This window comes from Thalassophryne amazonica, chromosome 5, assembly GCF_902500255.1.
Source record: "Thalassophryne amazonica chromosome 5, fThaAma1.1, whole genome shotgun sequence".
Classification (NCBI taxonomy): domain Eukaryota; kingdom Metazoa; phylum Chordata; class Actinopteri; order Batrachoidiformes; family Batrachoididae; genus Thalassophryne; species Thalassophryne amazonica.
Genome location: NC_047107.1, coordinates 17,101,911 through 17,121,497, shown reverse-complemented (window position 1 = coordinate 17,121,497; position 19,587 = coordinate 17,101,911). Strand labels below are relative to the sequence as shown.

Genomic DNA, 19,587 nt, shown 5'->3' with positions numbered 1-19,587 from the left:
TGGATATGTCAAAATACTTGAAGAGGTCATGTTGCCTTATGCTGAAGAGGACATGCCCTTGAAATGGGTGTTTCAACAAGACAATGACCCCAAGCACACTCGTCAACAAGCAAAATTTTGGTTCCAAACCAACAAAATTAAAGTTTTGGAGTGGCCTGCCCAATCCCCGGACATAAATCCAATTGAGAACTTGTGGGGTGACATCAAAAAAGCTGTTTCTGAAGCAAAACCAAGAAATGTGAATGAATTGTGGAATGATGTTAAAGAATCTTGGAGTGGAATAACAGCTGAAAGGTGCCACAAGTTGGTTGACTCCATGCCTCGCAGATGTGAAGAAATCATGAAAAACTGTGGTTATACAGCTAAATACTAGTTTAGTGATTCACAGGATTGCTAAAAAAGCAGTTTGAACATAATAGTGTTGTTTGTCGCATAAACAGCAGATACTATTATTGTGAACACCCCCTTTTCTACTTTTTTTACTAATAGCCCAATTTCATAGCCTTAAGAGTGTGCATATCATGAATGCTTGGTCTGTTAGAGACTGGCACCTGGAAACCATTTGAAAAATTTATCTGGCTTTCGGGTGAAAATTTTACGGGCTTCACAGAGAATAAGGACTGTTACTACAGCTTTAAGGACTGATTTAAGTACGGTCGGTGTGCCGCGCTCCGAGCTGCGACAACGAGACACAAACCACCGGAACATTTCTAAACGGATGGCTCTGTGGATACGAGACCATCGTGTGCTCTTTCTCTGGTTATCACAAGAGCTGGACATCAGCCATTTTCCGGCAGATTTCACTTTTAACAAGAGATTTTGTCATGGAAAGCTGCGCGGAGGCTTCGTGCGTCACGACCGATTCGCTGATGAAGCGAGACAAAGGAACACCTCCGTTTCGGAGTGCCAGGGGACAAGTTGGGACATGCCTATCTCGGCTTTCAATGCTTACCAGTCGAGTGAGTATAAGAGAATTTGTGGAGAGCTGGACATGTCCCACCTTGTCCCCTGGCACTCCGAAACGGAGGTCTTTGTCTCGCTTCATCAGCGAATCGGTCGTGACGCTTATCGCAAAGCCTTCTGTTTTTTACCACATTGTGCAAGTTTTATAAGTTTTATAGGTAACACACTGATCTGTGTGTTACAGATACATATCAGTTTCCTCGGATCCTCGGAACCTAAGCAGAGAATAAATGCCACTCAAAACCTGGGTGTTATGACAGTTGTCATAAAGTGGGACTGGTTGGTTGCTGTGGTGACGCTGTGTGGCTCCTGTGAGATGCTTAAACTAAACATAGTATGTGGACATCGCAAAAGTTTAGAGCTCTCAAGTTTTTCGAAACAATTTTGCAGCATGTCTGTGTTATGGAGCGACCTTGGACAGAAAGAAGATGGCGAGAAAGACGGTTTGAAAAAGTCTGATAAGGACAAGAATTTGTGGAATTGTCGCTGGCTTCATCAACACACCTGAAAGATAAAAGAAACAGGAAACGCAAACTGTGCCCTCAGGAAACACGGTAAGAATTTTTCTCTCTCTGGAAAATAAACATTCTGCTTTTCAAACAGGATTTTAGACAAGATTATGTGACTTTTTTCTTTCATTAATCTAGACTTTCTTTCATTGGAAAAAGACATTGAGGCTTTGAATGGATTTAGGCTGCATGAATTTACACAAGAATGTAAATGAGTTTTTATTAATGTAGACTTCTTTTCATGGGGAATAATACACTGTGGGTTTGAGTGGATTTACAGGAATCTACACAAGAATGTCTTTTTTACAATAAGGTATGTTGTTGATATTTTAGCATGACTTTCAAAATATTTTACGAGGTCTGTCCGTAAAGTATCGTACCTTTTTATTTTTTTCAAAAACTATATGGATTTCATTCATATGTTTTTACGTCAGACATGCTTGAACCCTCGTGCGCATGCGTGAGTTTTTCCACGCCTGTCGGTGACGTCATTCGCCTGTGAGCACGCCTTGTGGAAGGAGTGGTCCCGCCCCCTCGTCGGATTTTCATTGTCTGGAAATGGCGGAATGAAAAGGACTTTTTTTCCATCAGAATTTTTTTCAGAAGCTGTTAGAGACTGGCACCTGGAAACCATTCGAAAAATTTATCTGGCTTTCAGTGAAATTTTACGGGCTTCACAGAGAATAAGGACTTTAACTACAGGTTTAAGGACCCCTTTAAAGGATGGTCGGTGCGCCGCGCTGCGAGCTGCGACGATGCGGCACAAACCACTGGATCATTTCTAAGCTGATGGCTCTGTGGATACGAGACCGTCGTGTGCTCTTTCTCTGGTTATCACAAGACCTGGACATCATCCATTTTCCGGCAGATTTCACTTTTAACAAGAGATTTTGTCATGGAAAGCCGCGCGGAGGCTTCGCGCGTCACGACCGATTCGCTGATGAAGCGAGACAAAGGAACACCTCCGTTTCGGAGTGTTAGAGGACAAGTTGGGACATGTCCAGCTCTCCACAAGTTCTTTTATACTCACTGGGCTGGTAAGCACTGAAAGCTGAGATAGACATGTCCCAACTTGTCCTCTAACACTCCGAAACGGAGGTGTTCCTTTGTCTCGCTTCATCAGCGAATCGGTCGTGACGCGCGAAGCCTCCGCGCGGCTTTCCATGACAAAATCTCTTGTTAAAAGTGAAATCTGCCGGAAAATGGATGATGTCCAGGTCTTGTGATAACCAGAGAAAGAGCACACGACGGTCTCGTATCCACAGAGCCATCAGCTTAGAAATGATCCAGTGGTTTGTGCCGCATCGTCGCAGCTCGCAGCGCGGCGCACCGACCGTCCTTTAAAGGGGTCCTTAAACCTGTAGTTAAAGTCCTTATTCTCTGTGAAGCCCGTAAAATTTCACTGAAAGCCAGATAAATTTTTCGAATGGTTTCCAGGTGCCAGTCTCTAACAGCTTCTGAAAAAAATTCTGATGGAAAAAAAGTGCTTTTCATTCCGCCATTTCCAGACAATGAAAATCCGACGAGGGGGCGGGACCACTCCTTCCACAAGGCGTGCTCACAGGCGAATGACGTCACCGACAGGCGTGGAAAAACTCACGCATGCGCACGAGGGTTCAAGCATGTCTGACGTAAAAACATATGAATGAAATCCATATAGTTTTTGAAAAAAATAAAAAGGTACGATACTTTACGGACAGACCTCGTACAAGCTTTAGCTGTGGTTTTTGAAATGCTTTAACAGTCTTTTCAGTCTTCATGAATTTCATGTAGTTTAACTGTTCTGAGTTAATGCATAATTTGGTTTAAAAATCATAGTTTGAAAATCATTCCAGGTCCTACTTCCATGTCATATTTTTTAACATTATCACTGACAGTTCAAATGAAATGTTGAATCTAAGATAATTTAAATATGCACTTCTTTTGAGATTTGTTCTTCCAGAAAATGCTTAATTAGATTAAAAAAATTAATTTGGTTTCTGGGGCCGCACGGGCCCTGGACCCTGGCTCCTTGTAGACCTCCACAGGGCTGGAACAGGCTACAGGACAACAGGGAAGTAGCTTTGTGAGAAGGCAGCAACTGTTGGTATTATTATTAGAAAATGGAAGAAACACAAAATGACTGTCAGTCTTCCTTGGTCTGGGGCTCCATGCAAGATCTCACCTCATGGAGTAAGGATGATTCTGAGAAAGATGTGTGTGTTGGATGGAGGATGTGAGCGTTGGTGGAGATGTGTGCGTTGGGTGGAGGATTTGGGCATTGGGTGGAGGATGTGAGCGTTGGTGGAGATGTGTGTGTTGGGTGGAGGATGTGAGCGTTGGTGGAGGATGTGTGTGTTGGGTGGAGGATGTGAGCGTTGGTGTAGGATGTGAGCGTTGGTGGGAGGATGTGAGGTTTGGTGGAGGATGTGTGTGTTGGTTGGAGGATGTGAGCGTTGGTAGAGGATGTGAGCGTTGGGTGGAGGATGTGAGCGTTGGGTGGAGGATGTGAGCGTTGGTGGAGGATGTGAGCGTTGGTGGAGGATGTGTGTGTTGGGTGGAGGATGTGAGCGTTGGTGGAGGATGTGAGCGTTGGTGGAGGATGTGAGCGTTGAGTGGAGGATGTGAGCGTTGAGTGGAGGATGTGAGCGTTGGTGGAGGATGTGAGCGTTGAGTGGAGGATGTGAGCGTTGAGTGGAGGATGTGAGCGTTGATGGAGGATGTGAGCGTTGATGGAGGATGTGAGCGTTGATGGAGGATGTGAGCGTTGATGGAGGATGTGAGCGTTGATGGAGGATGTGTGTGTTGAGTGGAGGATGTGAGCGTTGATGGAGGATGTGTGTGTTGAGTGGAGGATGTGAGCGTTGGTAATGTGTGTGTTGAGTGGAGGATGTCGGCGTTGGTGGGGATGTGTGTCTTGGTGGAGGATGTGAGCGTTGGTGGAGGATGTGTGTGTTGAGTGGAGGATGTGAGCGTTGGTGGAGATGTGTGTGTTGAGTGGAGGATGTCGGCTTGGTGGGGATGTGTGTGTTGGTGGAGGATGTGGGCGTTGGTGGAGGATGTGGGCGTTGGTGGAGGATGTGGGCGTTGGTGGAGGATGTGGGTGTTGGTGGAGGATGTGAGCGTTGGTGGAGGATGTGAGCGTTGGTGGAGGATGTGAGCGTTGGTGGAGGAAGTGGGCGTTGGTGGAGGATGTGAGCGTTGGTGGAGGATGTGAGCGTTGGTGGAGGATGTGTGTGTTGGTGGAGGAAGTGGGCGTTGGTGGAGGATGTGGGTGTTGCGTGGAGGATGTGGGTGTTGCGTGGAGGATGTGGGTGTTGCGTGGAGGATGTGGGTGTTGCGTGGAGGATGTGAGCGTTGGTGGAGATGTGTGTGTTGAGTGGAGGATGTCGGCGTTGGTGGAGATGTGTGTGTTGGTGCAGGATGTAGGCGTTGGTGGACGATGTGTGTGTTGGTGGAGGATGTGGGCGTTGGTGGAGATGTGTGTGTTGGTGGAGGATGTGGGCATTGGTGGAGGATGTGGGCGTTGGTGGAGGATGTGGGCGTTGGTGGAAGATGTGAGCGTTGGTGGAGGATGTGTGTGTTTCGTTGGAGGATGTGAGCGTTGGTTGGAGGATGTGTGAGTTGGTTGGAGGATGTGAGAGTTGGTTGGAGGATGTGAGAGTTGGTTGGAGGATGTGAGCGTTGGTGGAGGATGTGAGCGTTGGGTGTAAGATGTGAGCGTTGGGTGTAAGATGTGAACGTTGGGTGGAGGAAGTGGGCGTTGGTGGAGGAAGTGGGCGTTGGTGGAGGAAGTGGGCGTTGGTGGAGGATGTGGGCGTTGGTGGAGGATGTGAGCGTTGGTGGAGGATGTGAGCATTGGTGGAGGATGTGTGTGTTGGTGGAGGAAGTGGGCGTTGGTGGAGGATGTGGGCGTTGCGTGGAGGATGTGAGCGTTGGTGGAGATGTGTGTGTTGAGTGGAGGATGTCTGCGTTGGTGGAGATGTGTGTGTTGGTGGAGGATGTGGGCGTTGGTGGAGGATGTGTGTCTTGGTGGAGGATGTGGGCGTTGGTGGAGATGTGTGCGTTGGTGGAGGATGTGGGCGTTGGTGGAGGATGTGGGCGTTGGTGGAGGATGTGAGCGTTGGTGGAGGATGTGAGCGTTGGAGGATGTGAGCGTTGGTGGAGGATGTGTGTTGGTGGAGGAAGTGGGTGTTGGTGGAGGATGTGGGCGTTGCGTGGAGGATGTGAGCGTTGGTGGAGATGTGTGTGTTGAGTGGAGGATGTTGGCGTTGGTGGAGGATGTGGGCGTTGGGTGGAGGATGTGAGCGTTGGGTGGACGATGTGTGAGTTGGGTGGAGGATGTGAGCGTTGAGTGGAGGATGTGAGCGTTGAGTGGAGGATGTGAGCGTTGAGTGGAGGATGTGAGCGTTGAGTGGAGGATGTGAGCGTTGGGTGGAGGATGTGAGCGTTGGTGGAGGATGTGTGTGTTTCGTTGGAGGATGTGAGCGTTGGTTGGAGGATGTGTGAGTTGGTTGGAGGATGTGAGCATTGGTGGACGATGTGAGCGTTGGGTGGAGGATGTGAGCGTTGGTGGAGGATGTGAGCGTTGGGTGGAAGATGTGAGCGTTGGGTGGAGGATGTGAGCGTTGGTGGAGGATGTGAGCGTTGGTGGAGGATGTGTGTGTTGAGTGGAGGATGTGAGCGTTGGTGGAGATGTGTGTGTTGAGTGGAGGATGTCGGCGTTGGTGGGGATGTGTGTCTTGGTAGAGGATGTGAGCGTTGGTGGAGGATGTGTGTGTTGAGTGGAGGATGTGAGCGTTGGTGGAGATGTGTGTGTTGAGTGGAGGATGTCGGCGTTGGTGGGGATGTGTGTCTTGGTGGAGGATGTGGGCGTTGGTGGAGGATGTGAGCGTTGGTGGAGGATGTGAGCGTTGGTGGAGGATGTGTGTGTTTCGTTGGAGGATGTGAGCGTTGGTTGGAGGATGTGAGCGTTGGGTGGAGGATGTGAGCGTTGGTGGAGGATGTGAGCGTTGGTGGAGGATGTGAGCGTTGGTGGAGGATGTGAGCGTTGGGTGTAAGATGTGAGCGTTGGGTGGAGGAAGTGGGCGTTGGTGGAGGAAGTGGGCGTTGGTGGAGGATGTGAGCGTTGGTGGAGGATGTGTGTGTTGGTGGAGGAAGTGGGCGTTGGTGGAGGAAGTGGGCGTTGCGTGGAGGATGTGAGCGTTGGTGGAGATGTGTGTGTTGAGTGGAGGATGTCTGCGTTGGTGGAGATGTGTGTGTTGGTGGAGGATGTGGGCGTTGGTGGAGGATGTGTGTGTTGGTGGAGGATGTGGGCGTTGGTGGAGATGTGTGCGTTGGTGGAGGATGTGGGCGTTGGTGGAGGATGTGGGCGTTGGTGGAGGATGTGGGCGTTGGTGGAGGATGTGAGCGTTGGTGGAGGATGTGAGCGTTGGAGGATGTGAGCGTTGGTGGAGGACGTGTGTGTTGGTGGAGGAAGTGGGTGTTGGTGGAGGATGTGGGCGTTGCGTGGAGGATGTGAGCGTTGGTGGAGATGTGTGTGTTGAGTGGAGGATGTTGGCGTTGGTGGAGGATGTGGGCGTTGGGTGGAGGATGTGAGCGTTGGGTGGACGATGTGTGAGTTGGGTGGAGGATGTGAGCGTTGAGTGGAGGATGTGAGCGTTGAGTGGAGGATGTGAGCGTTGGGTGGAGGATGTGAGCGTTGGTGGAGGATGTGTGTGTTTCGTTGGAGGATGTGAGCGTTGGTTGGAGGATGTGTGAGTTGGTTGGAGGATGTGAGCATTGGTGGACGATGTGAGCGTTGGGTGGAGGATGTGAGCGTTGGTGGAGGATGTGAGCGTTGGGTGGAAGATGTGAGCGTTGGGTGGAGGATGTGAGCATTGGTGGAGGATGTGAGCGTTGGTGGAGGATGTGTGTGTTGAGTGGAGGATGTGAGCGTTGGTGGAGATGTGTGTGTTGAGTGGAGGATGTCGGCGTTGGTGGGGATGTGTGTCTTGGTAGAGGATGTGAGCGTTGGTGGAGGATGTGTGTGTTGAGTGGAGGATGTGAGCGTTGGTGGAGATGTGTGTGTTGAGTGGAGGATGTCGGCGTTGGTGGGGATGTGTGTCTTGGTGGAGGATGTGGGCGTTGGTGGAGGATGTGGGCGTTGGTGGAGGATGTGGGCGTTGGGTGGACGATGTGTGTGTTGAGTGGAGGATGTGAGCGTTGGTGGAGGATGTGAGCGTTGGTGGAGGATGTGTGTGTTTCGTTGGAGGATGTGAGCGTTGGTTGGAGGATGTGTGAGTTGGTTGGAGGATGTGAGCGTTGGGTGGAGGATGTGAGCGTTGGTGGAGGATGTGAGCGTTGGTGGAGGATGTGAGCGTTGGTGGAGGATGTGAGCGTTGGGTGGAGGATGTGAGCGTTGGGTGGAGGAAGTGGGCGTTGGTGGAGGAAGTGGGCGTTGGTGGAGGATGTGAGCGTTGGTGGAGGATGTGTGTGTTGGTGAAGGATGTGGGCGTTGGTGGAGGATGTGAGCGTTGGTGGAGGAAGTGGGTGTTGGTGGAGGATGTGGGCGTTGCGTGGAGGATGTGAGCGTTGGTGGAGATGTGTGTGTTGAGTGGAGGATGTTGGCGTTGGTGGAGGATGTGGGCGTTGGGTGGAGGATGTGAGCGTTGGGTGGACGATGTGTGAGTTGGGTGGAGGATGTGAGCGTTGGTGGAGGATGTGAGCGTTGGTGGAGGATGTGAGCGTTGGTGGAGGATGTGAGCGTTGGGTGGAGGATGTGAGCGTTGGTGGAGGATGTGAGCGTTGGTGGAGGATGTGAGCGTTGGTGGAGGATGTGAGCGTTGGTGGAGGATGTGTGTGTTGAGTGGAGGATGTGAGCGTTGGTGGAGATGTGTGTGTTGAGTGGAGGATGTCGGCGTTGGTGGGGATGTGTGTCTTGGTAGAGGATGTGAGCGTTGGTGGAGGATGTGTGTGTTGAGTGGAGGATGTGAGCGTTGGTGGAGATGTGTGTGTTGAGTGGAGGATGTCGGCGTTGGTGGGGATGTGTGTCTTGGTGGAGGATGTAGCCGTTGGTGGAGGATGTGGGCGTTGGTGGAGGATGTGGGCATTGGGTGGACGATGTGTGTGTTGAGTGGAGGATGTGAGCGTTGGTGGAGGATGTGAGCGTTGGTGGAGGATGTGAGCGTTGGTGGAGGATGTGAGCGTTGGTGGAGGATGTGTGTGTTGGTGGAGGAAGTGGGCGTTGGTGGAGGATGTGGGCGTTGCGTGGAGGATGTGAGCGTTGGTGGAGATGTGTGTGTTGAGTGGAGGATGTCGGCGTTGGTGGAGATGTGTGTGTTGGTGGAGGATGTGGGCGTTGGTGGAGGATGTGTGTGTTGGTGGAGGATGTGGGCGTTGGTGGAGATGTGTGTGTTGGTGGAGGATGTGGGCGTTGGTGGAGGATGTGGGCGTTGGTGGAGGATGTGGGCGTTGGTGGAGGATGTGGGCGTTGGTGGAGGAAGTGAGCGTTGGTGGAGGATGTGAGCGTTGATGGAGGATGTGAGCGTTGATGGAGGATGTGAGCGTTGGTGGAGGATGTGTGTGTTGGTGGAGGAAGTGGGCGTTGGTGGAGGATGTGGGCGTTGCGTGGAGGATGTGAGCGTTGGTGGAGATGTGTGTGTTGAGTGGAGGATGTTGGCGTTGGTGGAGGATGTGGGCGTTGGGTGGAGGATGTGAGCGTTGGGTGGACGATGTGTGAGTTGGGTGGAGGATGTGAGCGTTGAGTGGAGGATGTGAGCGTTGAGTGGAGGATGTGAGCGTTGAGTGGAGGATGTGAGCGTTGAGTGGAGGATGTGTGTGTTGATTGGAGGATGTGAGCGTTGGTGGAGGATGTGAGCGTTGGTGGAGGATGTGTGTGTTTCGTTGGAGGATGTGAGCGTTGGTTGGAGGATGTGTGAGTTGGTTGGAGGATGTGAGCATTGGTGGACGATGTGAGCGTTGGGTGGAGGATGTCAGCGTTGGTGGAGGATGTGAGCGTTGGGTGGAAGATGTGAGCGTTGGGTGGAAGATGTGAGCGTTGGGTGGAGGATGTGAGCGTTGGGTGGAGGATGTGAGCGTTGGTGGAGGATGTGAGCGTTGGTGGAGGATGTGAGCGTTGGTGGAGGATGTGTGTGTTGAGTGGAGGATGTGGGCGTTGGTGGAGGATGTGGGCGTTGGGTGGACGATGTGTGTGTTGAGTGGAGGATGTGAGCGTTGGTGGAGGAAGTGGGCGTTGGTAGAGGATGTGAGCGTTGGTGGAGGATGTGAGCGTTGGTGGAGAATGTGTGTGTTGGTGGAGGAAGTGGGCGTTGGTGGAGGATGTGGGCGTTGCGTGGAGGATGTGAGCGTTGGTGGAGATGTGTGTGTTGAGTGGAGGATGTCGGCGTTGGTGGAGATGTGTGTGTTGGTGGAGGATGTGGGCGTTGGTGGAGGATGTGGGCGTTGGTGGAGGATGTGGGCGTTGGTGGAGGATGTGGGCGTTGGTGGAGGATGTGGGCGTTGGTGGAGGATGTGGGCGTTGGTGGAGGATGTGAGCGTTGATGGAGGATGTGAGCATTGGAGGATGTGAGCGTTGGTGGAGGATGTGTGTGTTGGTGGAGGAAGTGGGCGTTGGTGGAGGATGTGGGCGTTGCGTGGAGGATGTGAGCGTTGGTGGAGATGTGTGTGTTGAGTGGAGGATGTTGGCGTTAGTGGAGGATGTTGGCGTTGGTGGAGGATGTGGGCGTTGGGTGGAGGATGTGAGCGTTGGGTGGACGATGTGTGAGTTGGGTGGACGATGTGAGCGTTGAGTGGAGGATGTGAGCGTTGAGTGGATGATGTGAGCGTTGGTGGAGGATGTGTGTGTTTCGTTGGAGGATGTGAGCGTTGGTTGGAGGATGTGTGAGTTGGTTGGAGAATGTGAGCATTGGTGGACGATGTGAGCGTTGGGTGGAGGATGTGAGCGTTGGTGGAGGATGTGAGCGTTGGTGGAGGATGTGAGCGTTGGTGGAGGATGTGAGCGTTGGGTGGAAGATGTGAGCGTTGGGTGGAGGATGTGAGCGTTGGTGGAGGATGTGAGCGTTGGTGGAGGATGTGAGCGTTGGTGGAGGATGTGAGCGTTGGTGGAGGATGTGAGCGTTGGTGGAGGATGTGTGTGTTGAGTGGAGGATGTGAGCGTTGGTGGAGATGTGTGTGTTGAGTGGAGGATGTCGGCGTTGGTGGGGATGTGTGTCTTGGTAGAGGATGTGAGCGTTGGTGGAGGATGTGTGTGTTGAGTGGAGGATGTGAGCGTTGGTGGAGATGTGTGTGTTGAGTGGAGGATGTCGGCGTTGGTGGGGATGTGTGTCTTGGTGGAGGATGTGGGCGTTGGTGGAGGATGTGGGCGTTGGTGGAGGATGTGGGCGTTGGGTGGAAGATGTGGGCGTTGGGTGGAAGATGTGTGTGTTAAGTGGTAGCATGTCGGCGTTGGTGGAGATGTGTGTGTTGGTGGAGGATGTGGGCGTTGGTGGAGGATGTGGGCGTTGGTGGAGGATGTGGGCGTTGGTGGAGGATGTGAGCGTTGGTGGAGGATGTGAGCGTTGGTGGAGGAAGTGGGCGTTGGTGGAGGAAGTGGGCGTTGCGTGGAGGATGTGGGCGTTGCGTGGAGGATGTGAGCGTTGGTGGAGATGTGTGTGTTGAGTGGAGGATGTTGGCGTTGGTGGAGATGTGTGTGTTGGTGGAGGATGTGGGCGTTGGTGGAGGATGTGGGCGTTGGGTGGAGGATGTGAGCGTTGGGTGGACAATGTGTGTGTTGAGTGGTAGCATGTCGGCGTTGGTGGAGATGTGGGCGTTGGTGGAGGATGTGAGCGTTGGTGGAGATGTGTGTGTTGGTGGAGGATGTGGGCGTTGGTGGAGGATGTGGGCGTTGGGTGGACGATGTGTGAGTTGGGTGGAGGATGTGAGCGTTGAGTGGAGGATGTGAGCGTTGAGTGGAGGATGTGAGCGTTGAGTGGAGGATGTGAGCGTTGAGTGGAGGATGTGAGCGTTGGTGGAGGATGTGAGCGTTGGTGGAGGATGTGAGCGTTGGTGGAGGATGTGAGCGTTGGTGGAGGATGTGAGCGTTGGTGGAGGATGTGTGTGTTTCGTTGGAGGATGTGAGCGTTGGTTGGAGGATGTGTGAGTTGGTTGGAGGATGTGAGCATTGGTGGAGGATGTGAGCGTAGGGTGGAGGATGTGAGCGTTGGGTGGAGGATGTGAGCGTTGGTGGAGGATGTGAGCGTTGGGTGGAGGATGTGAGCGTTGGGTGGAGGATGTGAGCGTTGGGTGGAGGATGTGTGTGTTGAGTGGAGGATGTGAGCGTTGGTGGAGATGTGTGTGTTGAGTGGAGGATGTCAGCGTTGGTGGGGATGTGTGTGTTGAGTGGAGGATGTCAGCGTTGGTGGGGATGTGTGTCTTGGTAGAGGATGTGAGCGTTGGAGGATGTGTGTGTTGAGTGGAGGATGTGAGCGTTGGTGGAGGATGTGAGCGTTGGTGGAGGATGTGAGCGTTGGTGGAGGATGTGTGTGTTGGGTGGAGGATGTGTGTGTTGGGTGGAGTTTGTGAACGTTGGTAGAGGATGTGAGCGTTGGTGGAGGATGTGAGCGTTGGTGGAGGATGTGTGTGTTGGTGGAGGATGTGTGTGTTGGTGGAGGATGTGAACGTTGGTGGAGGATGTGTGAGTTGGGTGGAGGATGTGAGCGTTGGTGGAGGATGTGAGCGTTGGTGGAGGATGTGAGCGTTGGTGGAGGATGTGAGTGTTGAGTGGAGGATGTGTGTGTTGAGTGGAGGATGTGAGCGTTGGTGGAGATGTGTGTCTTGGTAGAGGATGTGAGCGTTGGTGGAGGATGTGAGCGTTGGTGGAGGATGTTTGTGTTGAGTGGAGGATGTCAGCGTTGGGTGGAGGATGTGTGTGTTGAGTGGAGGATGTGAGTGTTGGTGGAGGATGTGTGTGTTGAGTGGAGGATGTTAGCGTTGGTGGAGGATGTGAGCGTTGGTGGAGGATGTGAGCGTTGGTGGAGGATGTGAGCGTTGGTGGAGGATGTGTGTGTTGAGTGGAGGATGTGAACGTTGGTGGAGGATGTGAGCGTTGGTGGAGGATGTGTGTGTTGAGTGGAGGATGTGAACGTTGGTGGAGGATGTGAGCGTTGGTGGAGGATGTGTGTGTTGAGTGGAGGATGTGAGCGTTGGTGGAGGATGTGAGCGTTAGTGGAGGATGTGTGCGTTGGGTGGAGGATGTGAGCGTTGGGTGGAGGATGTGAGCATTGGGTGGAGGATGTGAGCGTTGGGTGGAGGATGTGTGCGTTGGGTGGAGGATGTGTGCGTTGGTGGAAGATGTGTGAGTTGGGTGGAGGATGTGAGCGTTAGTGGAGGATGTGAGCGTTAGTGGAGGATGTGTGCGTTGGGTGGAGGATGTGTGCGTTGGTGGAAGATGTGTGAGTTGGGTGGAGGATGTGAGCGTTAGTGGAGGATGTGAGCGTTAGTGGAGGATGTGAGCGTTGGGTGGAGGATGTGAGCGTTGGTGGAGGATGTGTGTGTTGGTGGAGGATGTGTGTGTTGGTGGAGGATGTAAGCGTTGGTGGAGGATGTGAGCGTTGGGTGGAGGATATGAGCGTTGGTGGAGGATGTGAGCGTTGGGTGGAGGATGTGAGCGTTGGTGGAGGATATGTGTGTTGGGTGGAGGATGTGAGCGTTGTTGGAGGATGTGAGCGTTGGTGGAGGATGTGAGTGTTGAGTGGAGGATGTGTGTGTTGAGTGGAGGATGTGAGCGTTGGTGGAGATGTGAGCGTTGGTGGAGGATGTGAGCGTTGGTGGAGGATGTGAGCGTTGGTGGAGGATGTGAGCGTTGGTGGAGGATGTGAGCGTTGGTGGAGGATGTTTGTGTTGAGTGGAGGATGTCAGCGTTGGGTGGAGGATGTTTGTGTTGAGTGGAGGATGTGAGCGTTGGTGGAGGATGTGTGTGTTGAGTGGAGGATGTGAGCGTTGGTGGAGGATGTTTGTGTTGAGTGGAGGATGTCAGCGTTGGTGGAGGATGTCAGCGTTGGTAGAGGATGTTTGAGTTGAGTGGAGGATGTCAGCGTTGGGTGGAGGATGTTTGTGTTGAGTGGAGGATGTGAGCGTTGGTGGAGGATGTGTGTGTTGAGTGGAGGATGTGAGCGTTGGTGGAGGATGTGAGCGTTGGTGGAGGATGTTTGTGTTGAGTGGAGGATGTCAGCGTTGGTGGAGGATGTCAGCGTTGGTAGAGGATGTTTGAGTTGAGTGGAGGATGTCAGCGTTGGGTGGAGGATGTTTGTGTTGAGTGGAGGATGTCAGCGTTGGTGGAGGATGTGTGTGTTGAGTGGAGGATGTCAGCGTTGGGTGGAGGATGTGTGTGTTGAGTGGAGGATGTGAGTGTTGGTGGAGGATGTGTGTGTTGAGTGGAGGATGTGAGCGTTGGTGGAGGATGTGAGCGTTGGTTGAGGATGTGTGTGTTGAGTGGAGGATGTGAACGTTGGTGGAGGATGTGAACGTTGGTGGAGGATGTGAACGTTGGTGGAGGATGTGAGCGTTGGGTGGAGGATGTGAGCGTTGGTGGAGGATGTGTGTGTTGGTGGAGGATGTAAGCGTTGGTGGAGGATGTGAGCGTTGGTGGAGGATGTGTGTGTTGGTGGAGGATGTAAGCGTTGGTGGAGGATGCGAGCGTTGGGTGGAGGATGTGAGCGTTGGTGGAGGATGTGAGCGTTGGTGGAGGATGTGAGCGTTGGTGGAGGATGTGAGCGTTGGTGGAGGATGTGAGCGTTGGTGGAGGATGTGAGCGTGGTGAGGTGTTTGTTTGAGTGGAGGATGTCAGCGTTGGTGGAGGATGTCAGCGTTGGTGGAGGATGTTTGTGTTGAGTGGAGGATGTCAGCGTTGGGTGGAGGATGTTTGTGTTGAGTGGAGGATGTCTGTGTTGAGTGGAGGATGTCAGCGTTGGTGGAGGATGTTTGTGTTGAGTGGAGGATGTCAGCGTTGGGTGGAGGATGTGTGTGTTGAGTGGAGGATGTGAGTGTTGGTGGAGGATGTGTGTGTTGAGTGGAGGATGTGAGCGTTGGTGGAGGATGTGAGCGTTGGTGGAGGATGTGTGTGTTGAGTGGAGGATGTGAACGTTGGTGGAGGATGTGAGCGTTGGTGGAGGATGTGTGTGTTGAGTGGAGGATGTGAACGTTGGTGGAGGATGTGAGCGTTGGTGGAGGATGTGTGTGTTGAGTGGAGGATGTGTGTGTTGAGTGGAGGATGTGAGCGTTGGTGGAGGATGTGAGCGTTAGTGGAGGATGTGTGCGTTGGGTGGAGGATGTGAGCATTGGGTGGAGGATGTGAGCGTTGGGTGGAGGATGTGAGCGTTGGGTGGAGGATGTGAGCGTTGGGTGGAGGATGTGAGCGTTGGGTGGAGGATGTGTGCGTTGGGTGGAGGATGTGTGAGTTGGGTGGAGGATGTGAGCGTTAGTGGAGGATGTGAGCGTTAGTGGAGGATGTGTGCGTTGGGTGGAGGATGTGTGCGTTGGGTGGAGGATGTGTGCGTTGGTGGAAGATGTGTGAGTTGGGTGGAGGATGTGAGCGTTAGTGGAGGATGTGAGCGTTAGTGGAGGATGTGAGCGTTGGGTGGAGGATGTGAGCGTTGGTGGAGGATGTGTGTGTTGGTGGAGGATGTAAGCGTTGGTGGAGGATGTGAGCGTTGGTGGAGGATGTGTGAGTTGGTGGAGGATGTAAGCGTTGGTGGAGGATGCGAGCGTTGGGTGGAGGATGTGAGCGTTGGTGGAGGATGTGAGCGTTGGTGGAGGATATGTGTGTTGGGTGGAGGATGTGAGCGTTGGTGGAGGATGTGAGCGTTGGTGGAGGATGTGAGCGTTGGTGGAGGATGTGGGCGTTGGTGGAGGATGTTTGTGTTGAGTGGAGGATGTCAGCGTTGGGTGGAGGATGTTTGTGTTGAGTGGAGGATGTGAGCGTTGGTGGAGGATGTGTGTGTTGAGTGGAGGATGTGAGCGTTGGTGGAGGATGTGAGCGTTGGTGGAGGATGTGAGCGTTGGTGGAGGATGTGAGCGTTGGTGGAGGATGTGAGCGTTGGTGGAGGATGTGTGTGTTGAGTGGAGGATGTGAACGTTGGTGGAGGATGTGAGCATTGGTGGAGGATGTGTGCGTTGGGTGGAGGATGTGTGCGTTGGTGGAAGATGTGTGAGTTGGGTGGAGGATGTGAGCGTTAGTGGAGGATGTGAGCGTTAGTGGAGGATGTGAGCGTTGGGTGGAGGATGTGAGCGTTGGTGGAGGATGTGTGTGTTGGTGGAGGATGTAAGCGTTGGTGGAGGATGTGAGCGTTGGGTGGAGGATGTGAGCGTTGGTGGAGGATGTGAGCGTTGGTGGAGGATGTGAGCGTTGGGTGGAGGATGTGAGCGTTGGTGGAGGATATGTGTGTTGGGTGGAGGATGTGAGCGTTGGTGGAGGATGTGAGCGTTGGTGGAGGATGTGAGTGTTGAGTGGAGGATGTGTGTGTTGAGTGGAGGATGTGAGCGTTGGTGGAGATGTGTGTCTTGGTAGAGGATGTGAGCGTTGGTGGAGGATGTGAGCGTTGGTGGAGGATGTTTGTGTTGAGTGGAGGATGTCAGCGTTGGGTGGAGGATGTTTGTGTTGAGTGGAGGATGTGAGCGTTGGTGGAGGATGTGTGTGTTGAGTGGAGGATGTGAGCGTTGGTGGAGGATGTGAGCGTTGGTGGAGGATGTTTGTGTTGAGTGGAGGATGTCAGCGTTGGTGGAGGATGTCAGCGTTGGTAGAGGATGTTTGAGTTGAGTGGAGGATGTCAGCGTTGGGTGGAGGATGTTTGTGTTGAGTGGAGGATGTCAGCGTTGGTGGAGGATGTGTGTGTTGAGTGGAGGATGTCAGCGTTGGGTGGAGGATGTTTGTGTTGAGTGGAGGATGTCAGCGTTGGGTGGAGGATGTTTGTGTTGAGTGGAGGATGTGAGTGTTGGTGGAGGATGTGAGCGTTGCTTGAGGATGTGTGTGTTGAGTGGAGGATGTGAACGTTGGTGGAGGATGTGAGCGTTGCTTGAGGATGTGTGTGTTGAGTGGAGGATGTGAACGTTGGTGGAGGATGTGAACGTTGGTGGAGGATGTGAACGTTGGTGGAGGATGTGAACGTTGGTGGAGGATGTGAACGTTGGTGGAGGATGTGAGCGTTGGTGGAGGATGTGTGTGTTGAGTGGAGGATGTGAACGTTGGTGGAGGATGTTTGTGTTGAGTGGAGGATGTCAGCGTTGGTGGAGGATGTCAGCGTTGGTGGAGGATGTCAGCGTTGGTGGAGGATGTTTGTGTTGAGTGGAGGATGTCAGCGTTGGGTGGAGGATGTTTGTGTTGAGTGGAGGATGTCTGTGTTGAGTGGAGGATGTCAGCGTTGGTGGAGGATGTTTGTGTTGAGTGGAGGATGTCAGCGTTGGGTGGAGGATGTGTGTGTTGAGTGGAGGATGTGAGTGTTGGTGGAGGATGTGTGTGTTGAGTGGAGGATGTGAGCGTTGGTGGAGGATGTGAGTGTTGGTGGAGGATGTGAGCGTTGGTGGAGGATGTGTGTGTTGAGTGGAGGATGTGAACGTTGGTGGAGGATGTGAGCGTTGGTGGAGGATGTGTGTGTTGAGTGGAGGATGTGAACGTTGGTGGAGGATGTGAGCGTTGGTGGAGGATGTGTGTGTTGAGTGGAGGATGTGAGCGTTGGTGGAGGATGTGAGCGTTAGTGGAGGATGTGTGCGTTGGGTGGAGGATGTGAGCATTGGGTGGAGGATGTGAGCGTTGGGTGGAGGATGTGTGCGTTGGGTGGAGGATGTGTGAGTTGGGTGGAGGATGTGAGCGTTAGTGGAGGATGTGAGCGTTAGTGGAGGATGTGTGCGTTGGGTGGAGGATGTGTGCGTTGGGTGGAGGATGTGTGCGTTGGTGGAAGATGTGTGAGTTGGGTGGAGGATGTGAGCGTTAGTGGAGGATGTGAGCGTTAGTGGAGGATGTGAGCGTTGGTGGAGGATGTGTGTGTTGGTGGAGGATGTAAGCGTTGGTGGAGGATGTGAGCGTTGGTGGAGGATGTGTGTGTTGGTGGAGGATGTAAGCGTTGGTGGAGGATGCGAGCGTTGGGTGGAGGATGTGAGCGTTGGTGGAGGATGTGAGCGTTGGTGGAGGATATGTGTGTTGGGTGGAGGATGTGAGCGTTGGTGGAGGATGTGAGCGTTGGTGGAGGATGTGAGCGTTGGTGGAGGATGTGTGTGTTGGTTGGAGGATGTGAGCGTTGGGTGTGGCTGTATTTGGAGTTTGACGAGTGGCCTTCTGTGTGTGTTTTGTCTGGCAGTGATTCAGTCCCTCATTGCGCTGGTGAACGACCCCCAGCCGGAGCATCCTCTGAGGGCGGACCTAGCAGAAGAATATTCAAAGGACCGTAAAAAATTCTTGAAGAATGCTGAAGAGTTTACAAAGAAACACGGTGAAAAGCGGCCAATGGACTGACCATCTGACCCATGCATAGCCCTGTCTCTTTCTCTCTCGCTTTCTGTTTCTCTCTCTGCCCTCCCCCACCCCCCCAAACTCAGCAACTGTCCCTCGTGTTGTCTCCCTCACCCTGTCCTCTCCCCTCTGTCCAACACCAGTCCTCCCGGCAGCCCAGGAGCAGCGGCAGCTTTGGCCTTCCTCCCACTGACCTCCCACGTCCGGCTCGTTTCCAGTGTTCAAATCTGTTAATTTAAAAAGCTAGCAGAGGTAGTGTTCACATGAATGAGGACTTTTCTCTCAGCGTAATGTTGAGTTCTTTAGCTCTCACTTAACAGTTCAGGAAAATGGACGTTTTGTTGAGCAGCACCACTGGGTGGTTATTTTCTTTACAGCTGTTGAAGCAGATTTTGACCCCAGAGTTGATTAAAAAGGAGTCATTCAGGATGCACGTCCCAATGTATTATTATTTAAAAAAAAAAATTGTCACGAGTTCAGATGGCTGAATTATCTGAAAACCGCTGACCCTGTTTGTTGTCTTATTTCTGATGGCTGCTGTCATTTCCTTTGGGTTTTTCCACCTTCAGAGGCACCTGCTGTTTATTGGTTAATTTGACCTTAATGTGCATGTTGCTTCTCCCACGATTGGGCACCCTGCTCCCGGCATCCATCATCACACAGACGTATTCCAGCGACACTTAGACTCGCCAGCTGCTCGTGTGAAGGTGGACCAGGACCCAGCAAGCTGGAATGAAGCAGTCCACGAACCGAGTGCACTGAGGGCTGGTTGTCCGGGAAGGTGGCTGGGTGTGTGTGTGTGTGTGTGTGGGGGGGGGGGGTTTTGGGGGGACCAAAAATAAACCCACCGTGGCCAAAACACCACCTTGTAACAGCTGTGTGACCTGGTCCATGTTGTTTGATAATAAAGATGACAAACCATTTAGGCTGGCTGTGCCTCATCATTTAAAAAAAAAAAAAAAAGGTTCCAGCAGCAGTCTGCACATGTAACGGCGTGATTTTACTATTCAAAGTTTATTGATCAGCTGGGAGAGAATTAGTGCACAAAAAAAGCTTATAAAATACAGAATGTTAATCTGTCCAACGTCGCTAACCCTTCAAGTGGCCAAGCTATTCCAGCTACTGAAATAACCCTTTTGTTTTATACAAGAATTTTTTTCCCCTTAATGGCTGTTTGTGTTCACACTTAAACTACTTTCTTTAAAGTTGACATGATATTTTAACATGTTCTTATGTAATTAATTATGGCTTTCAGCTTTCTTAATGCAAATAAGACCGACTGACTGGATACCGTCACATTGTGCTTCAAGGGTTGTGCCCGGTGGATTCCTGATATCCTATGTGAAACACATATTTAGGGGACTTTCTTTCCTATATTGCTCCATTTCCCCCCCATTTATGCCCGTAAATCCTGTCCTGATCAGGAGGTCCACTGTTTCCTTCAGACTGATCATCTGATCAGGTCACCAGGGCAGTTTTTGGGCTTCAGGATCTCTACATGATTGTCCACCAGTCTTTGCATGACCACTGGCCTGCTCCTCTTGTAGGTAGATCCTGATCACCTCACTTTGGGCATTAATATATATTCTGCAGTGGTAAATCCTGCAATATTACATTGGAAGTGAAGTGAATAAAATCCCAAGCCCCCTGTTTAAAAGG

General features: G+C 52.4%; 1 protein-coding gene across 1 annotated transcript in view; it reads left to right on the top strand.

Moving 5' to 3' along the window:
* Positions 1-18,874, top strand: part of ube2l3b (ubiquitin-conjugating enzyme E2L 3b) — a 104,913-nt gene extending 86,039 nt beyond the window's left edge. The window contains exon 4 of the mRNA XM_034169753.1: positions 17,777-18,874. Within this exon, the coding sequence (XP_034025644.1) occupies positions 17,777-17,931 (155 nt within the window). The 3' untranslated portion in view covers positions 17,932-18,874. The remainder of the gene's footprint in view (positions 1-17,776) is intronic.
* Positions 18,875-19,587: the final 713 nt, after the last annotated feature.